Consider the following 21,056-nt stretch of genomic DNA (forward strand, 5'->3'; position numbering starts at 1 on the left):
CTTATTTTACTGTTTGGTGGCTAAACTGGCTATTTTAGCACTTCAGATCTGAAGTGGGCCCGGTACCCAGAAGGGGACCCGGTACTTTACCATCTGACGGCTTAAGGGGCTGTTTTAACCTCTTATGGCAATTCCTTTTGATCGGATTATATTAAGATCTTGATAATGTTTGAAGTCGCGGCAGATCTTTTAAATCCGGGCCCCTTAAATATTCCGGACCCGGGTCCAAAAGTACAAACTAGACCCCCTGGATATTACGTTACCTGATGTAAACAAGCAGTTTGTTGTTGTATTTTTAACTCAACCAAACAAAATCACTGGATAACATAATTTTTTTATAAACATCAACAAATAAGTAAAAACATCAACGATCCTTGTGCTTGAGGTAATCGAGGCCGCCAACCGCGATCATCAACTTCTGTAAAGGACAAATTAAATAATTGACGTTGATTTAATGTTGACACAATTAATTGTTATAACGTTGATACAACGTAAACAACTCTCACTTTATTGTCCGACCGATCCAATGCTTCTTGTAGCTTGGATCTTTCCTGCATGTTCGGATCTCTTCTCCTTCCATTTCCATCATCGAGGGATTGCCACAACATAACTTCCTTCTCAACATTGTGCAACACCGCGATGACGTCATCCACAGATAGAAAGTTGCCAAGGAGATGCATCCGAACAATCTAAATACAAATTATTTATGATTCAACAATTAAACATAAACAATTTATTGATGTTGTGACTTTTAGTTTATTTATTTTATGTTTACAAGTATTGTTAGAAAATGATTAAAATTGGAAACTGGAACTTACTTTGTAAAACTCAGACGTTAAAACAACGTAATGCAACGTTGAGTCAATGTAACAACTGCCAGAGGTGGTCACCCGCTACTTTTAAAGTAGCGCGCTACCCGCTACCGCTACTTGGACCAAAATAGTACGCGCTACCGCTACCAATTTACAAAATTAGCGTACTACCCGCTACTCGGACCAAAGTAGCGCGCGCTACTTCTTCCGCTACTTTTGTCTAAAATGACACTAGGAAACACTCTTTAAGCCCCTAGTGACGCAAAAATGACCTTGAAAACGAATGTTATCATTCGTTTACACTGTCATTTTAACGCTATTATAGAAAACACATTATTAGGGAAATTTATTGTGACGCATCTTTCAAAAACACGAGCATTTTAAAATGAGAGTCACTAAGTCCTGCCCGCTTTGGCTTAAGCACATCTTTTCCAACAGAGAAGTATCTCCACCGCAGCACTGGAAGGAATGGTTGTGTTGTATTTAATGAACAGATGTTTTAACTCGGTATTGGAAAAGCTCAAGGACTTGCTCCTGTCTGAAAAAAAAAGGCATCCACAATTGTTGCTTTCTTCTGCACCGACATTTCACAGGATGGCGCCAACACACCAAAAAATTCATCCTCGGAGTCGTGACTGGTGTTGGTGTCACTCTTCTCGGTATCAACCTGGCTTGATGTCTCCCGCAACAGCCGAATTACATCTGTCTTGACTTTTTCTCGCAGTGCGTCAGCATCATCCGTGGAAACGTAGTGCAGAAATTGTAGCCACGACGTCTTGAAGGAGGGATGAAGACATGATGCCATAATGCATCTCATGTCATTGAATCGTTTCTTCACCCCTTCAAGGACTTTCACTCTCAACTCCTGACAGGTCACAAGATCACTAATCCCAGTCAACTTCTTCGCACAAATTGTAATGGTTGGAAGCAAGACTCCGTAATACGCCTTGGACACGCCCTGGAGAATGTCTAATAAAGCCTGGCAGATAGGCTTTATCACACGAAGATATTCGATGAAGGAGTTGACGTCAGCTAGAAATAAATAAGCTGTTTAGAAATACATTTATAAGTTTGGTTGTAAGTAAAGTTGTAAGCAAAACAAATCACACAAAATTGCCCTGTAGGCCCAATGATTTCTTTTAACAAAAACCATGGTGTAAGAAAATTTTATCAGCAACAAATATCTTAGTTATCCATTAGTCAAAAGTTTTACTTTAACCAATACGATAAAACTTTATTTTTGGACATCTTTAGCATAGGTGATGACTGTTGATGCAATGCTCACTGCAAGTAGTCTATATAAACGATATACAACGTTACTTCGGCTAGTATTAAAATGAACATAATTATCGATTTCATACCTTGATCGCAGGTCCACACCAGAAAACGAGATTCCCAAAAGACCGAAACTTTACAACCAAACCGATTATATATAGGCTAGTATAGACCAATGGTTCCCAACATGGGGTTCGCGGACCCCTTGGGGGTCCGTGATTACCTTGATGAATTTTGGGAAAAAAAAAGAAAAGCGATCTTTTTACTTTCATTTCTCTGTTTAAATGCAAATTTGTCAAGGTTTAGTAAAAAACGAAGCTCCTCGCGTGGTTGTTAGGCCTACTCATTGCTTCTTACACAGGTAGGCTACGCCTTAGCAGCAAAAACTTTACCAGCAAGTCTCAAAGAAAGTCTGACGAGTTGCGTGAAAGTCGTTAATTTTATCAAAAGCAGAGCTTTAAACCACCGTACTTTTAAAGCGCTCTGTCAAGAAGTAGGGTCAGACTTTGAAGTAGGCTACTTTTGTGTCATTCTGAGGTACGTTGTTTATCTAGAGGAAAAGTTTTAAAACGACTGCAGCAGCTAAAAAAATGAGGTATCAACTCTTTTGAAAGCAAAAGGAAGTCTCCTCTCAAAATTGTTTGAGAGTAAAAGTTTCTATTCGGCATGGCCTACTTAGACGTAAAAAGGTGGTGGTGGGATGGCGTAGCGGATAAGGCGCTCGCTTTCCAGTCATGCAATCCTGGTTCGACTCCCGGCTTAAGCTGGTTGTTGAAAAACACCGCTCACATCTACCCAGGGTGCAACAAATTGGGTGGGCGTAGTTGCTGAAGGAAAGGCGGCCGAGAGAAAGGAACTGGCCACCCTACTCTCGTTAGTGCCGAAGGCTTAGTCTAATGAGAACCTTATCTTCTCGTTCCCCGATGCTTGGATCAAGTGTGGGACTCACCTTACCTTACTTAGCCGATATTTTCGGTCATATTAACAATGTTAATCGTGGCATTCAAGGACCAGGTGTGACCATAATTGATGCAGCTGAAAAACTGAAAGCGTTTTTAGCCAAGTTGCCGGTTTGGAAACGCAGATTGGAAGCAGGTAATTAGGCTAACTTTCCAATCTTAGAAGATCTTATCTTGATAGATGAAACTCAAAGAGAATGTACTCTTTTGATCTCTATGAGAGAAAAATTTTGCCCACACTTGGAAACCCTGCAAATCTCATTTCAGCGTTATTTTAATTTAGAACACCTGCCGAACGAAGTTGAAACATGGATTTGAAATCTCTTTCTTTTTGACTTGAACAACATTGGCGATGACGATCTCAGTAAAGATGACCTAATTCATCTGAGATCAAAAGAGTTATTACGCATTGAATTTCATTCAAAAACTGTGGAAGAATTTCGGTGCTCACAACTGCAAACCTACCCATTCTTGGCAAAGCAAGCGATTATTGTTTTGTTACCATTCATAACCATTTATCTTTGCGAGGCAGGATTCTCAGCTCTTGTTACAATAAAAACTAAACATCGAAATCGCCTGGACGTTGAAGATGACATGCGTGTAGCATTGTCAAAAACTCAACCACAGTTCAGTCGTTTAGTTCAGGAAAGGCAACAACAGCCCTCGCATTAAATCTGCTCACGTTGAAAAAGTGTCGGCATGGCGCTTTGAGTCATCTTAATACATATATTTAAATATTGCTGACATTTTTTGAACAAATCATTCATTTTCTTATTTGAGCAACTGTTTAACCTGATATTTGCCGCAGGAGTATGCAATGCAATATGACACAGTAGAGTAGTTGAGCAGCATAATTATTACAATAGTCAATAGTAGCCTACTGTATGTTAATTGAGTTTCAGGCAGAATTTAGGTAGGGGTCCGCAGAATTAATAATTTGTCTAAAGGAGTCCGTGACAACAAAAAGGTTGGAAACCACTGCTACAGACTATATAATATAGCTGCTTGACCACGTCAGTGTTGCGAAAAAACGAGTATTTTTTTCACTTTAAATTAAAAAGTAACGGGTAGTGGGAGTGCGACTGAAAAAAGTAGCGTCTCTCCCGCTACTTTGGGAAAAAAATAGCGCCGCTACTGCAACTAAAAAGTAGCGCTGCTACAAAAGTAGCGTGCTACTGCCCAGGGGCGCCGGAAGCGGGGGGGCAGGGGGGGCGGATGTCCCCCTGCCCTCAATTTTTCTGCAGATGGAGGGGCAGGGGGGCAATGGTGCCCTTTTAAAGTCATGTAAGCTACTGCACATTTTGCAATATAACAATTTCTGCTATTCGCTTTTAGCCTGAATATAATCTTTCATTTTTGCCTCAAAATAATATTTATGGCCCAAAATTTTGCAACACAGTAGCCTACAGGCCTTAAAACTCGTTTTTTTTTCGGCAGCCATCGTAGCCTACCGGGAGCTCCTTCTCGGCGGCCAAATCTAGGTGCTTGGAGGCCAAAATACAAAATAAAAATAACGATAGCACAAGTAAATAGAATTAAACTTGCAACAATGCTAAAATGATCACTTAGCGTTGTTGAAATCTGGGCCTGGGCGACGTCCTACAATAGATTCGTTGCACCACGCAATAACTGCTTTATCGGGATAGTAATCCAGTACTGATGCGGGACCATCTAACTCTAACGACACTCGCACGAGTGTCTCCAATGTGGCTGATTTTAAAAAAATTCGCCACTTCCCTAGAATTCTTTTTAGCAACGATAAACAACGACGATGACGGCAAGGTAATAAAATAAGCATTTCAATGATGTGAAGAACATTACTAAAAGAAGTATAATTTTTGCAAAATATGATCAAAAAATGTTTTCCCCTCGGACGTCAACTAACCTAGTTCTCCTTTTTAACAACGATTCAATGTCCGACAACATCGAATCGACATAAAAACGACAATATTGCCAGTCGACATAAATTAGCACTTCGGATTAAGACTTTGTGAAAATAAACGTCAGGAATTACAAACAAGACTTACAGCGCTGGGGATCGCAGATGGATATATTCCATCAATAACAAATATTCCCGCCAAATGCAACAGTGGCGATTATGACACGCTGACCTAATTTTGCGTCACTCTTTGATACTACATATTTTCGTCAGTCAATCCACGATCATTCTATTGCGAAATTAAATAATTGGCTAGAAGAGACCGGCGGCCAAACTTGGCCGATTGAGGAGGTAGCACCGGTAGTCATTCAAGCACTACTTAGCGGCCATGGCCGCAGGCTGCTTTAAGGCTTGACAGTAGGTTACATCATTATAATATAGCATGATGCCCTTCTTTGTATACCGGACACTTGTAGGCTATCATTACTCAATACATAGTGAGCTGATAAATTAGCATTATCGCTATATCTTATCTTAAAACTTGAAAAAAAATTGGCCTTTTAGTAAACAAAAGTGCCCTTTTTTCGTAATCTTGCCCCCCCCACTCAAAAATCGTTCCGGCGCCCCTGCTACTGCCCACCTCTGACAACTGCCCATGAATCAATGTGTTGGTTATAAAAGTTAAACATGACTCACGGATCCAGGCATCGATTTGATCGCCTCCTTCCATGGACGGAAGTGATTGGAATTCATGAGGCATCCGGACAGAGAAAGGAATCCAATCCGCGTCGGCATCGATTTGATGAATGACGTCACAGCATGGATGTCATTCTGAGTGTCGGAGCGATACATCAATATCTCACCTTCATCAAAATGACGTCCTGCTGTGACTGTCACTTCCAAGTCGTTGGCTTCCCGCAAGATTTTTGAGAAGGCGAAGATGGAGCGACCATGTTTGTCATCTAACAATGCAGGAATAATATCAATTAATGTTAACTCGTCTAACCGGTTGTCATCTAAAACTACAGTTTGGTTCTAACCATAAAATAATCAAACATTGAACACAAGTTGTTTACTAAAGAACAAAACATTAATTCATTTATATCGCAAACAAAAATATAAACAAATTATTTTAAACAAAACTTTCAGGTTTGAGTCAAAGTTCTAATTTGAAAATAATCTGAGTAGACTTTTGTTAGCTAGTCACAAAATCACAAGTTTTGTCTTCAACGGCTTCGAAGTTTTATCAAATTAGGATAAAATATGTTAAAAAGAAATTCGATTGTGACATTTACCCTGTATAATAGAACGTTCAAAGTAGGCAGATATTTCAAGCTAAAGTCACCTACGCCCTTTGCTCTATGTTCCAATGTTGTGTATAAATTTAGTTGTTTGCGTGATGCAAGCTTGACATACATCGGTATGTCCAGGGCCCACAAAAGGGGGGGACAACCGGTGCATTGCACCGGGACCTGGTGAGTTCAGGGGGCCCGACAAAATGTCTAAATTCACGCGATAAACCGGTTAATTTCAACAATTTTTCACAAAATAGTGTTTTTATATTAGTTCCGTATCTCGATTGAAGTTGCACCCCCTCATGAGTAGGACTATACCCTTTTTCAAAACTACAGAATGTTCAATTTTCTAGTTCAGGGCGGCCCGACAAAATGTTGAAATTTGAGTGCTATAAGGTCGATTTTGCATAAAATATTGTTTTTCATATTAGTTTCGTACTTCGATTGGGCCCCTCATGGGTATGCCCTTATTAAAAGTAGGCTACAGAATTTTCAACTTTGAGTTCAGGGGGGCCCTACAAAATGTTTAAATTTGCGTGCTAATGTCGGTTTTGTATGAAAAATTGTTTTTTATATTAGTTCCGTACTTCAATAGGGCCCTCTCATGGGTAGGCCTATGCCATTTTTAACCCATTAGTGCCCGGTCATCGTTCTAGTCGGAATATTTTTACAAATTTTTTTTTGTAAGGTCCTTATAGGTTGAATATGAATATTCAAAAAAAAAAAATCTGATATCTGTACCAGGAATGCAGAAAATGGTACGTCCCTGTATGGACGCTTGGGCACTCGTACGAAGGCTTGATGTAAAATAAAAGAAATTAGCATTTTCCGGTAATGGATATTTTGGAAGTCGTAAAAAGCAACAGTACTGCTCTAAGATGCGTTAAAAACTAAGTTCTAATAAAAATACATCGCTTTTCCATTAGATTTATTAAGAAACGAACAAACGAAACTGGATCTAAACAGATAATATTACAAATTTCTTTCACTCATGATACATTTCGAAGCAATCTGGGTGCAGTCCAACATCACACCGACGGCATCTGTATGACGTACGTTTGTGACAGTGTTTGCAGACACCTTTTTTGTCCGTCTTGATGATCAGGTGATTGCCCTGATCCCTTCTGATCTCTTCGCCGTTGGCAAGGGCATGTGTCGATGATAAGAGAGAAAATGTATTGTTCCCATGGATCATAATTGTCATTTCTGCACATGATCGGATAAAGTCAAGGAGGCTAATCTTTTCCATATCTCTCTCTTCTGTGATTGCTCCAATTTTTCTATAAAACCTCCAAGCTTGCACCATACTGACATTTAGAAACCAATTGTACACACCCCAGTACCATTTGCGGTTTCTTGAGCGGATGGAATAACAGGAACTGAGATTGTCCAACAGGTCCACACCTCCCATGTTGTTATTGTAGACTTTGAGCAAGTAAGGCTGATCCACGTCCAGTTTCTTTTTTGCATCACGAGAGTATCTAAAATTTGGTAAAATGATTACCGACTATAACTGAAAGACAGTACCGTTTTGGGGCTCCATACCCACGATCTAAGGAAACCCATCAGGCCAAGGGGCCATACGATAAAGAAATATGCATACTACCATAAGGTTCTTACTGGTGTGTTGCCTTGCGGTCGCACAAACCAGCAGTTTGAGTCAGCTTCAAGTTAAGTAAACGCGCCACTGCTGAATAATAACATGTGTCATATATTCTACCAGCCTGCAATCCCACTGTGCTATATTACAACGAAATAACTCCACCGCCTTTGTTAGATGTTTTTTACTCACCTAACACATTTTCCCAAAGGTTCCTTGTCCACAAAGTTAGATGCAACGTATACTGGTCCAGAATCTTTCCACACAACAATGGTTTGATCATCTCCAAGGTACAGTTGCTTCATATCTCCCCTCTTCATATTATTGGTCTCTTTTTTTGATGGTAAAGATAGATTGTTCATTCGATTTTGCCTCATTGTCCCCAAAACACCTATCCCTTTCTTAGACAAATGATCTATCAAATCCAGGCTCGTGAAAAGATTGTCGCACACAACCTTCGATCCAGGAATCAGTCGAGCACTTTCCACAAGGCCATAAACAACGTCAGGCCCCTGACTCAATCCATACTTGAAGATGTTTGTTTTTGCTCCAGCGTAGGGGACACAGTGGATTAGCTCTCCAGAGGGGGTGCACATAGACCAAATTTTAAACCCGAATCTTGTTGGCTTGCCCTTTATAAATTGCTTCAGAGGGTGGGGGCCAAAATAACGGATCATTGATTCGTCTACAGCTACATACTCAGTTTTTTCAACAAATTTGGCTGCTGTCTCATTCAAAGTCTCAAAAAGAAGGGCAACTTTCCAAAATGGGTCGTCTTTCGGGTGGTTTGAGTTGGCGAAATGGGTATAGCGCATTACCTCATCAAACAGATTCCTTGACATGGCTCTTCTTGCCATCACATTGTTTGTATCATCTCTCCTCTCCCAATACATCCTGCGTGTGGAAGGGGTGATGTATCCTGTCATAAACATTATTGCATGACTTGCTCTTATTAAAGAATTATCCACCTTTGACTGGAAGGCCAATTTGTTTTGTTGCGCTGCATACCTCTTGGTCTCTTTCACTACTTTGTTCACAAAATCATCAGAGATGAAGAGTTTCATAACATCATACGGCGTTTTCACATTATCAGGATCAATGGGTAAATTATCATGGCTGAATTTCTCAGCTTCAGGAAAAGGAGGAATGTTTTTCCCTAGTTGATTTTGGGCGGTAGACTGGATCCTATCTTTGTTTCTAACGCGTACAAGTGGTATCTTTTCTTCTGTTAACTCTTCTTCACTTGATGATGAGCCAGGAAACACAATTTTTCGTGGACGGCCTTTTCTTTTTTTAGTTACAAGTGTTACTTTTCCAGTTAATTTGGGTGATTCTGCAAACTTTCTCTTAGCAGGTTTGTTGTACGGTAGTTCTTCTTCCAGGTCATTTAACGCAACGGGCGTTGACCCAATTTCTTGTGCTGCCAGTAGGCCTACTTTCTTTACATTTCTTCTTGGGTTCCAACGCAGTGGGTTGACTTTAGATGGTCCCGGTAGCGACTCTGTCTCATCGTTATCAAATGTAGGCCTCTCCTTATCTTCAACAAGATCCATGTCCTGAGTGTCTTCATTGTGATGAATCACTAATTCGCCTTTCTGGTTCAGGATTCCTTTTCCGACATTGTTAACGTTTTTAACACCCTCATCTTCATTTGCACTGTCCTCATCGCTCACGTTGCCGGATTCATCAGGAGGAAAAATTACAATGTCTGTGGGCTCCTTGGGTGGATCCTCTTCTAAAATTCCCAAAATTTCTTGAACAGTGAAATGAATTTTCCTATAAAGAGTACAAAAAATAAATTAAAGATACATGAACATTTACAGCAAGACCTCAATTTACAGTGCAATAATAGTAAAAGCGCCCAGAATAGATTCTGAAGCACCACCGTCTGCACACGAAAATGATGACCTAACCTACTAGGCCTACCCCAACTAAAAGGCATGGTTTTGAAAATTAAATATCAGCGGGTTACAAATAACGTTCGTTTTTGCACCAAACATGAAAACGTACGAATTCCTACAGCATTAATTTTTTCGACGAACTTTTTGTCTCATTTGCATATTTCTGTAAGTGTAGCCATCACTGGTTACCGCGCGGCGCGCGTAACTGTTTTTACCGATTTTCGCCCTCAAGGTCCAAATCTAAACATTGAACTTGAAAAAAACGTAGCCTGGAGACACACCTAAGTTAGTTTAAAAAAGTTGAGAAAAGAAATTGATTGTGGTCACTAGTCTAAATGTAAGTTTTTACGAATTGATTAAGAATTAACCCTAACCCTACATTTTTGAAAAGCTTTTGTGCACCGCAAAAAAATAATGTAAAAAAAAATTGACTTCGATGGGCGTCGAACCGGTGTCCTCACGAATATATGGCAAAAACAAAACCACTGAGCCAAACACGCCAACGAAAAAAACGTTTGCATTCACACGCTATAACCATAAACTCTATGCGAAGTAACAAAAAGTTTGTGAGAAAAAACATCTCGCGTCCGGGCGAGTGCCCAAGCGTCCCTACAAGGACTCACCTAACTTCTAACTTATATTCAGAAAAAAGTATAAGAGAAAAATAAAATATTTCGCTTTGGGCACGTAGCTAAACATATTTATAGATTTATCAAAACACAAAGTTGATAAAAACACAATGTTACATACCTCGATTTGTAGGTCACAGTTTGTGTACCATGTGCTTGCTCCATATCTCACAAAAGGTCTACCTTGAACGTTGTAGAGTGAACAGTAAAATTTGTTTAAGAAAATACTCTTGCGCTGCTTCAATAGCTATAATGTTATTCTAACCTCAGCAGAAAAAAAAACGTTATTATCAGCAATCTGAAGAAAGCAATTCGAAATCTAAAATACCCACTTTTCACGTCCTTGTAGGGACGCGCGGGCACTAATGGGTTAAAAGTACAGAATTTTCGATTTTTTTAGTTCAGGGGGCCCGACAAAATATTTAAATTTGCGTGCTAAGGTCGATTTTTTATAAAAAATTGTTTTTCATGTTACATGTAGTTCTGTACTTGGATTGGGGATGCCCTTTTTTAAATTACAGAATTTTTAATTTTTTGAGTTCAGGGAGCCCGACAAATTGTTTAAATTTGCGTGCTAAGGTCGATTTTTGTATAAAATATTGTTTTTTATGTTAGTGGTGAAGATTAGAAGTGGCTATTTTTCCCCAAAAAAAAAGTTCCTTATCTGGCAACATTATTGAGACTATTATTTATTACACTACACAGTGTAAATATAGCCACAAGAGTAACAGATTTTGTAACAGAAATTCAAGAATTATCTGTCATACATGAGGAAAATTTTGGAAATTCACAGTTGCCACCATTGGATTTTTTAAATAAAATTGCTGAATTCAAACATAAGTGAACTGTTTCTGAATGTGTGTGTCAGCTTGCGTATATTCTTAACTATTCCAGCAACAGTAGCCTTAGCAGAAAGGGCATTCAGCAAACTGAAACTGATTAAGAACTATTTAAGATTTACTATGTCTCAAGAACATCTTGTTGATTTGGCCAGGCTAAACAATAAGCATCGAATCAAAATTAGCCATAACAATTGATTTTGACAGTCATCAGAATTTTTGCTGGTAGAAAGGCCAGGAAAGCTTCTCTAAAATGTGTATAGGCTTTATGCGAATAGGCCTGTTTCAGAGTGTAGATTTTATGTGATATTTCAGTGTGTTCATGTCTTGAATTTGCAGCTTTTATGGTGGTCGAACGTGTCCAACTGAACTGCCTCCTTCGGCTTGTTAAAAATGCAACACCTAGTCAAATTAAATCATTTGCAAATTTTCATTGTCTATTGTAAACACTTCAGGGCTACTACCGGTAGCAGTGCTAATGAGCAGGTCAGCACCATCTGCCAGAGAGATCCCCCAAGACAACTTCAAAAATGTGTAACTGTAACTGTATATTCTTACAGTACAATTAACAGTAGTTAGATGTGCAGTCACCGTTTTGTAATCCTGTTGGAAGTCTAAAAGTAATCATGACAGAGACTAGCGAACATGTACACCGGCAAGGGCTGCTCAGCTGAATGCGGCGGAAATGTCTGCTAAGGAATTGGAGGGCTGTATGTGTGTTTTATTGTGAATATTTTAATGTTTATGTTTAACTCAAATATTGCAGTGTGAGTGAATATTTCAGTTTATTTCAATGTTAGTCTGGGTGCTTTAAATAATGTGAATATTTGAGTGTGTATGTTTTAATATTAATAAGCAATTGATTGATCGGGTTAGGTTACAGTTATTACACAGAAAGTATTCCATGCATTTTTCTGATATCTTGTCAATTTATGACACAAGCAAGCAGTGACAGTTACTGTATGTGTAATCATTAACTGGTGAAACATTTTTAGCATAGAAAACTGTGTTGAACAGGTAAAAATATTTACTTACTTGCAGCAGCTTCCCGAGTTTTCTTGTACAGCTCTGAAATAAATACTTTCTGCTTTTGCAAATCTTCACCTGAAAAAAAATCACATTGTCGTAGAAATTACGGCTTGCCATCATTACTTTTGCAGAAGTACAGCAACTCGCTCTAAGCTCTGAAACTAATTTCTTTACTGAAATTTTTAGTTTGTAATTTGTTGTAAACTTTTAACAAGCGGTAGGCTACAGGTCTGGGTTGTACCAAAATGTTTGCGAGATAACGTGTAAAAAAATTATAAATACTTACTTATTATTGAATTATTTTTAAAATTATTATTGAATGAATAATAAAAAATTATTATTGAATTACTTTAAAATAAAATTGTTTAAAAAAAAAATTAATTGTTTTTACGATTTCGCAGTTTTCTCAAATTTTATACCGTTTCTTTTTCTGCAGAAGACTGTATATTTTTAACCTTTTTTACTTGAGCAATGCATAGCCTATTATTTTTTAAAGGGTTTATCAAGTGCTAGATGTAGCCTATAGCCGAAAGTGTTTGCAAATTTTATTTAGTGTCATGCTGTATGCTGTGTTGTTGTTAGGTTGCGTTTGTTTATGATTGATTTAAAAATAACTTACATCTTTTGTGAAAATTTAGCTGATTTCACACCAGAAGAGCGTATCATGATGCTGAATAAAATGAACCAACATCAGTCTCATTTAAATTTTAATAGCAAGCTATTGATTGCTAAATATTTGTTGACGCTGCCATTAAATTTATTTTTGAACAGCATGAAAAAGTAAATAGGTACACATAAGAAACACAAAAAACTAAACAAATTTTAAGCGTCAAAATCTTCAACTTTTTTCAGCATTGTAACTATAGAAATGCAAATCAAGGATAAAAATGGAAAATGATAAACAGTGAGCTCTTTGCAACAATGGTTTTTTATCAATCGTAAAGTTACCATTTCCTGTGCTTGGATCCAGCAAAAGACCGCATAGAAATTGTACAACAATGGACCAATGATCATTGAGCAGATTGTTTTTGACGAAGGAAGCGAACTCCTTTAATGACATTTGATGACAAAGATACAAAGCTGAAAAGTACTCCTGGAAGGTTTGATGTGTGAAATACAATTGTTGGTTACCTTCCAGTAGCGGACATATTTGGTTGGATCCTAATAAAGGTACCACAAAATCCTGAACTTCGCTGATGGTCAGATTTTTTTGTGTAAGAGTTGTAGCATTAATAAGTACTGTACCCTCTTTTGTCGCGTCATAGGCGATTTCTGCCAATTTCATAACAGTTTCATCCGACAAAGAACCTGTATTGTCAGACGCTTTAAGATTTTTAAGCACAGAATGAAACACATTGGTCATTGTGGAAATGCACTTCACTTGTCCAGATGAACCCAATGAAGCTCTGACATAAAGTTGTAACATAAGTGGGTTGTGGCATAATGATTCTAGCTGGGGTGCTTTACTGGTTAATGATTCCCAGAGTTTGTCGACTTTACTCTGGTTATTCAATAAAGCATCAAACAATTTTCTCATATCTGAAGAGGTTAAATCACGAAGAAAGAAAATAAGACTTGGTCTGCAGTTTTTAGGAATGGACAGCATAGCGTGTGGACGAGAAGTGAAGATGAGGTGGCAGTGACGTAGAAATTGTCCTTGGCAAAGGCTTGAAACTAGTTCCTGAGAAGTAAGAGAGCTGTTGTAGTTGCATTTCTTTACAGGTTTTATTATATTCCATTCCACTTGATCAAATCCGTCAAGAATGATACAAACTTTTTTTGGATTGTTTTTGATCCATTCAAAAGCAGAAGTGGCTTCGTTCTCGTTTAAGTTATAGTTGCTATCTCCCAATAAAAATTCTTTCAAAGCATATGTGTCTTCATTACTGTCGCTCATGTCCATGAAAACCTTCCTTAAAACAACAAGATCACCACACTGACAAAGATGCCTAGCCAGGCGCTTGGACAAGGTCGTTTTCCCTGCTCCAGGATATCCAATTATTGAAACAAAATCGTTATTTTGAGCATCCGAAGCTAATTTATCAAAGTCAACTTTTTCGTCAGATTTTGTTAGTTTAAATTCATGGGTTTCGGGATCATATTTGTTGTCATCGGGAACAAGATTTCCTTCGTAAAATTTAACCAAAAAAAGTTCAGCACACACGTCTGGCAAACCATCTGAAGAGATGTTAAAATGGCACAGGTCGTCATCATGTTCAGGGTCATACAGCTTGAGGGTCGTTTCTTTTAGCTTTTCTATTTCGATGTTTGAGCCTAAAAAACAAAATTACATTTATTATATTTTTGCATTAAAAAGTAGCAAATGTGGATACTGACGTTTTTCAATTGTTTCTTACAGTTTTTCCCGCATATCCTTACAGATGTAACAACTGGGGAAATAATATTCAAAATCAAAAAAAGGTTTAACTGAAAATGTAATGTAAAAAAACACATCTATTAGTATTCACTTAAGCTAATTAGGCTATTAGTAAACTTATTTTTATGGAACATAAAACAACAAAAAGATGCGCTCACACTACACAGCATGCAACGCTTTCTACCAAGACAGCCACTTCATCTGGTCCACAATGCCTACAAATGAAGTGCGTGCCGCAAATGTAGGAAAGGTTTTGACACAAGGGACTGTACATAAAACACGTCCTCATAAAATTGCAAAACATTCCCCCTCTCTTCCATTTCCGCACTAGGTCAACCCCTCTTCCTCCTTGTCCGTACGGAATACATGACCGATATCTCCAAAGTGTAAGTGGCTATGGCAGTTTTATACACTTGTATTGCTTGCTTGAGACTGTATACTTCTACTGAAGTGGTGGTTTAGAAACCTTTTATAGTCAACTATTTCTGATCTGGCGTGGGCCAGTTTTAAATCGAGGAGTAGGGATCGTATATTTTTGTCCGCATTCGTTTGCAATCCTCTCTCTTCTCTCTTGTTCACAAAAGTTTGCAATTTGCAAACCCCTCCCCTCCCCTCGACTGCGAACGTCTTTTATAGACAGCCCCGAATGGTGAAGTTTAAATTAAGATTCGTTTAAACTTACTTTGTGGATGCAAGGGGTGAGAAGATGCAGAAGTTGATCTCAGCGTTGTTTGCCAATGCTCATTGTGAGAAGTTGCTTCCAATGTACCTTTATTAACATGTGATCAAAGTTAGTTAATGAAACTGCAATTATATTATCTGCGACGGTTGAATAACATTATGCTTCTTTATAACCAGCGGAATCCACTACGTTTACATTGATTCGACGTCTGTAGATGCTGAATCAATGTAAAATTCTAATCAGCACAATTGTTACTTTTACATGGATTTAACATCAGGTTCTTATGTTGAGTACTGAAGTGACAATTATTTTATACCCAATCCAGATATCAAAGACGTTTGGTATAAAATGAAGGCGTAAAACAATGTCATTTCTATATTCAGACGCAGTAGCGGAGCTACTTTAAAATTGGCAACTTTTCTACTTGAAAATTGACAAGACTGATAAAACTTGATTGAGACTTGAAATCAACTTTTATCAGACACATATCATATTAACAGTGGCTCAGCAGTTGCCACTGATTATTCAGAGGCAGAAGCGGAGCTAGAAACAAATTCATTTGTAGTTTCAAGGGAGTAAAAATTGTAAGAGAAAATGAACAATGCACGTTCCATCCTTAGATTCGCTGATTCACAAACAAAACCGGTTAATCATTCTATTGTGTCAAAATGACGGCTATCTAGATTTTATTGTGACGCTATCTGACCTAACAATTCAATTTCTAAATTTGAAACAAAAGTTAAAAAAAAACTCATAGATTACCCAATCGAAAGTGTTTTAGCTTTTTTTGTTTTCGAGGGGTGGCACGTGACCAAGTGCCCTCTTGGATCGGCTATTGCACACAGCAGATTATCGAATACACTTTCAAAATAGAAATCTTGTAATTACTGATTTTATTCAATTAATATGATTTATGCTCCTCAGGTCTATTGACCACAATTCAACATTTGACCAACTTGGTCCTTTTATGGTAAATCATCCAACATAAACGTTTACAGTATTTAAGCTTTCTTCCTTTAAAATTTCACTTTCGTTCAAGTCAACTCCTTTAAAATGCAGCAAAGCTTTGACAGATTTGTAGTCTACACAGGTACCAGCAGTTATTCGCCTGTGGCTTATCGTTCCTTTTGTGTGTGTTCTAATTGTTTGTCATATGCCTATAGTTTCCACCTCATATAGCCTATAGATTTTTTTGTGTGTAATGCATTACTGTATGTTAAACCCGCTATGGTTAATTTGTTTTGTTTGTCACAGGTACTTACATTGTACAATCACTGACAAACACATCACATTTGAACATTGAATCAACATCAAACCGAGCTACACCAATTAAGTCTCAACGCGTTTGATAACGCAAATTAATTATTTTTATCATTTCTTTTTATTTTAATTTAACATAGTGTCGTTTGTGAAAGAGTGAATTCCAGCGCCTTATCAAGAGTCAAACCTTTGTAGATCTAGTTTTGAGTTTGAAAAGTTTCAGAAATTCATTTTTAATTTATTTTCTACCCAGAAAGTAAATGATAGAAAAATTGTTTTACTTTACAATCTAAGAAACTAAGTGTGCAGAAATGAAAAGTTTAAATTTGGTTTATTGCAACCTTTATGTTAGTAAACGTAATGTAATAATTTAATTAGCACAAATCTAGCTTATAATTTATATATTCATTGTATTTCTATGTTTTTTAGAGACAGCAGCAAGAGGTGGGTTAGCTCAGGCCTCAGGATTTCCCAAACTGTGGTCCGCGGAATACTGGTGGTCCGCGACGACTGCACAGGTAGTCCGTGGAGATATGACAAGAAATTAAAAAGTCACACATATACGGTGTACAGTACGCACCCTGTCAAAGATAATTGGGGCAGTTCTTTACAACTAAAATGATTTCGAAAGCTTCTGCTGTCCAGTATCGTAAATCTTATTTGTTGCACCTTCGTTGCAGTTAAAAAGTTGTTTACGAAAAATTGTCGAACATCTTACTTACTCAAAACAAAATAACAGCATTCATAAAGAAACTGAACATATGGAAAACATGGATAAATGATAATTTTGTGGATATGTTTCCTGTTCTGTGTGACTACATTACCAACAAACCCTTAATTAATACAGAGTTGATTTTCTCTGACGTTACACAACATTTGGAATTGCTTTCTGCACATTTCAAGAAGTACTTTTTAAAAGAGACATATGAGAATTATGAGAATTTTGACTGGATTTTAAACCCTTTTGTTGCAACAAAGACTGATCAGTCAGGACGCGAAGAAGAAGAATTAGCCGAATTATCATATGATCGAACTTTAATGCTTAGTTTCAATCAAACAGCTATTGCATCTTTCTGGTTGAGTGTTGTGGAGGAGTACCCATTGCTATCGCAAAAGGCAACTAAAATTTTATTGCCTTTTGCCACGACCGACATGTGTGAGACAACATTTTCAGCTCTTACCAACATGAAGACAAAATACAGGTCCAGACTTTGCGTGGGACCCTGACTTACGAGTTTGCCCTTCACAAATAACTCCGAGAATTGATGACTTATGCAATAAGAAGCAATCCCATCCGTTCCATTGATGTTGTCAGTTTTTTAAATAAACAAAATTCGGTTTTATTCATTTTTACTTAATTGTATTGGGGGTCCGCGAATAAACAGATTACAAATAGTGGTCCATGGCCCAAAAAAGTTTGGGAAACCCTAGGTTAGCTGGTCGGCATTAGATAGGTGACAAAACGATTATATTTTTTGTGTTGGAAGATCTGTAATATTCGTTAGCAGGCAAGAGAATGACAGGATGCCTTCCTAGAGGTTTGTGATATTAGTTTGATCTATAAGTGTATGCGAAGTCCTTAAATTGTAAGTTTTTATCTCCAATCGCAGACTAAATTAAAAAACAAATTCAAATTGCTAGTTTAGCATGATGATGTAATAGAAGCGTTTATTCTAGATTTCACCGACGTAGTATTTCTATAATCCTCTGCTTAGTAAAATTTATTTGAATTTTCAAGTGTTTGCCATTATACTTGCTCAAGCTAGATCAAATTGAAATTATAATATTCGAAAGTTGCGTTTTGCTAAAACTATGAAGAGAAGAAAAGGCAGAAATAAAGAAATGAATATGAAGGATTGGAGGTCATGAACATTTTTATTTATTTAATTAATTTGTAATTTTTCGTTTGTTTTTGGTCCAGTTGTACTGACATCTATTGATATTGTAGGCTAATTTCTTATTTCGACTCAGTTGTGCTGACATCTATTGATGTAGGCTAATTTTTATTTCGACTCAGTTATGCTGACGATTCCTAATGGAAGAAAACCCTCTATAATTGAAAAACGTTGGCTACCTTTGTCATGAAGGTATATGCTCCTATTTGGTTCGAAACAAAGTGCAATTCACTCTGCATCAGCGGTGCTGTTCATCTATGGCAAACCATCAGCAAATCTCACTACCTGTCGGATAAACTAAAGGCCATTGTCGATCCTGTCATTCCAAGAAATGGATTTTTGGCCACAGCGAAAACATACTTTTATCAATGCTGTTGGACAAAGAATCACAGGGGCGTGAGCTGGGAATACGCCATATACTTTTTGCACGAGAAATTCCCATTTGCACTGAAATCGGGCGCTTCAAACTGCCAAAATTCAATTTTACTGCTGTCAGTTATGTTGATAATGATATGCTGGCAAACCGATAAAGACAAAAACATGACAACAGAGAACTTCGGTCGGTCAAAAACATTAACACAAGACAACATTTTCTTAATTTCCTCTGCCACACGCAAGCAGTGGAGCGAGGTGTCAAGGTTGTCCCGGAGGCCTCTGTTGCAGTATGTGGTGCCGCTAACCAGCACGATGGATTCATCAGAAGTCGGCTACAATCCAGGAAAGACATGCCGCGTCTCAATACAAAACAAGATTTTAGATTATGTTCTTAAAAGGTTTGCGTATCTTATATGTACTTGTAATTCTACTTGTAAATATTGACTTGCTGCGTAAATACAATGATTCGCGGGAGGTAGTGCAGTTGCAAATGTGTAAAAATGAAATTTGTACACATTTGCAATTTCTTTTGAATTTTAAACTTTGTTGGGGCACCCCAAGATATTATTTTTTTTGGAAATTTATTTTTGCGTTGTGCTTACAAAGTCAGTGCACAACTTTTCCGCGTTCTTAATAAGCGATTAAAAACTAAAACAAAAAATAAAATTTTTGGAAATTTTCCACTTTTTCCAATATTTCAACTTCTTTGGGGCAACCCAAGATATTAAAATTTTTGAAAATTTTTTTTTGTGTTGTGCTTACAATGTCAGTGCACAACTTTTCCGCACTATTAATAAGTGATTAAGAAAAAAAGTTGAAAAACGATCCACCCTAATCGACAGCGCTGTGTTTGACTTTTGGGCTTCATCATTACTGGGTTCACTCTGATCACGTTGTTTGTCGACGTCATCCAGTGTCATGATTGCCTTTTCTCCATTTTGCAACAAGATGCTTACAATAGAGAAACAATCAACCGCTGTAGCCACGGCAATGTGGGGCAGCACAGTTTGTGTTGTCACAACAGCGATGAGTCAGCATAAAGGACAAGCAACCTTGTGAAAGGACAGCAAACAATGTAGACAATTTCAAGGGTTGTCCGCACCATTAGCTCAGTTTATTCAGTGCCCATCGTTGTGACGAAAAATGCAAGATCAAGCTGCGCCGGTTCGATTCTTGGGGTGTGCGCTTGAGCATCAAACTTAACGACTGCTCTCATTCAGTGGCACTAAGTAAATGGAATAATTCACAGACAACAACAATTGGTAAATTCATTCTGCCAATCTCGGTAATCAGGCTTGCCTCAATGGTTCAATACCTCTGTAAGTATGTGAAACTGCCAGGAATAATCAAGGCTTGTCAATCCGAGGATATAGATTCCAACCAACAACAAAAGCAACTAAGGGTGGTTGCAATAAGGAGAAATTCCTTATTTCGCAACAATTTTTCAATTTTAATTTTAGCATCTGATATTCAGATGCCACAAAATATTGTTAAATCCTTGTTATAAGTTTTTTTATTTTTTAAATGCTTTAATTACAATGCAAAACTGCACTCAAAGAAGTTCATTACGCAACTGTTTTTTTTTAGAACAGCTCAAAAATTACCAAACGGTGTCACCAACGGTGTCCTATAGAAGATTGTGGTAATTTTAGGTAGAAAAAAATCCTGGTAATTATAGAGTTAAATTTGACGTATACAAATTGATGCTACAATCATAGTGCTTTTACAAATTTTCGTTCTCTTGCAGTAAAATGTAACAACACATTTCAAAATGTGATATTTATGTGTAAAAGATCAAAAAAATCATGAATATCAAAGTAGGCTAATCTACATATCATAGAAACCCTCCAAGCAAACTTACCAGTATTTGTTGACAAGTCACCTTCGCCCACCACTTCCTTATTTGGAACAACTGTTCTGGGTTGTTTGTGAGCCATTTTGTATTTAGTTTAAGGATATTGAAAAAGAAACAGGTATAAAACTAAGAATCTGTAGTTGATGCTGCAAAACGCAAATATGATTGATTTTAATGATGCTTTCCTCAAGAAAAACATGGCGAATCAAGCAATGATGAAATTTGATTGAGCAAGCGAACATAAACCTTTATCTTCAATATAATAGTTTCCACTGATGCTTGTTAATCTTCGGGCAACACTAAAAGGCGGAAATGCAGAACGCGGAAATAAGCTGGGAGTGAAATGGCGTATTGTCCGCAGAAGTAGCGATTTAACGCCGATGTAGAAAACGCG

At 37.6% G+C, this 21,056-nt stretch overlaps 1 protein-coding gene across 1 annotated transcript; it reads right to left on the reverse strand.

The window, feature by feature from the left end:
- Nucleotides 1-314: 314 nt before the first annotated feature.
- On the reverse strand, nt 315-20,744 carry LOC145776824 (protein NLRC5-like). The gene is made up of 6 exons (XM_082588046.1): nt 20,669-20,744; nt 13,167-14,492; nt 12,225-12,293; nt 5,622-5,887; nt 507-689; nt 315-418 (listed from the first exon to the last, which is right to left on the reverse strand). The coding sequence occupies exons 1-6, from the start codon at nt 20,742-20,744 to the stop codon at nt 365-367; spliced, it is 1,974 nt and encodes a 657-aa protein (XP_082444172.1). The 3' UTR covers nt 315-364.
- Nucleotides 20,745-21,056: the final 312 nt, after the last annotated feature.

The sequence above is a fragment of the Aplidium turbinatum genome, chromosome 9 (genome assembly GCF_918807975.1).
Source record: "Aplidium turbinatum chromosome 9, kaAplTurb1.1, whole genome shotgun sequence".
NCBI lineage: Eukaryota > Metazoa > Chordata > Ascidiacea > Aplousobranchia > Polyclinidae > Aplidium > Aplidium turbinatum.

Excerpts from the sequence above, each read along its gene's own strand:
- LOC145776824 (XM_082588046.1), bottom strand. The coding sequence starts at position 20,744 with ATGGCTCACAAACAACCCAGAACAGTTGTTCCAAATAAGGAAGTGGTG. Across the intron at positions 690-5,621 it reads TCAAATCGATGCCTGGATCC|ATTGTTCGGATGCATCTCCT; the intron begins GTGAGTCATGTT and ends ATTTGTATTTAG. Across the intron at positions 419-506 it reads TGGATCGGTCGGACAATAAA|AAGTTGATGATCGCGGTTGG; the intron begins GTGAGAGTTGTT and ends TGTCCTTTACAG.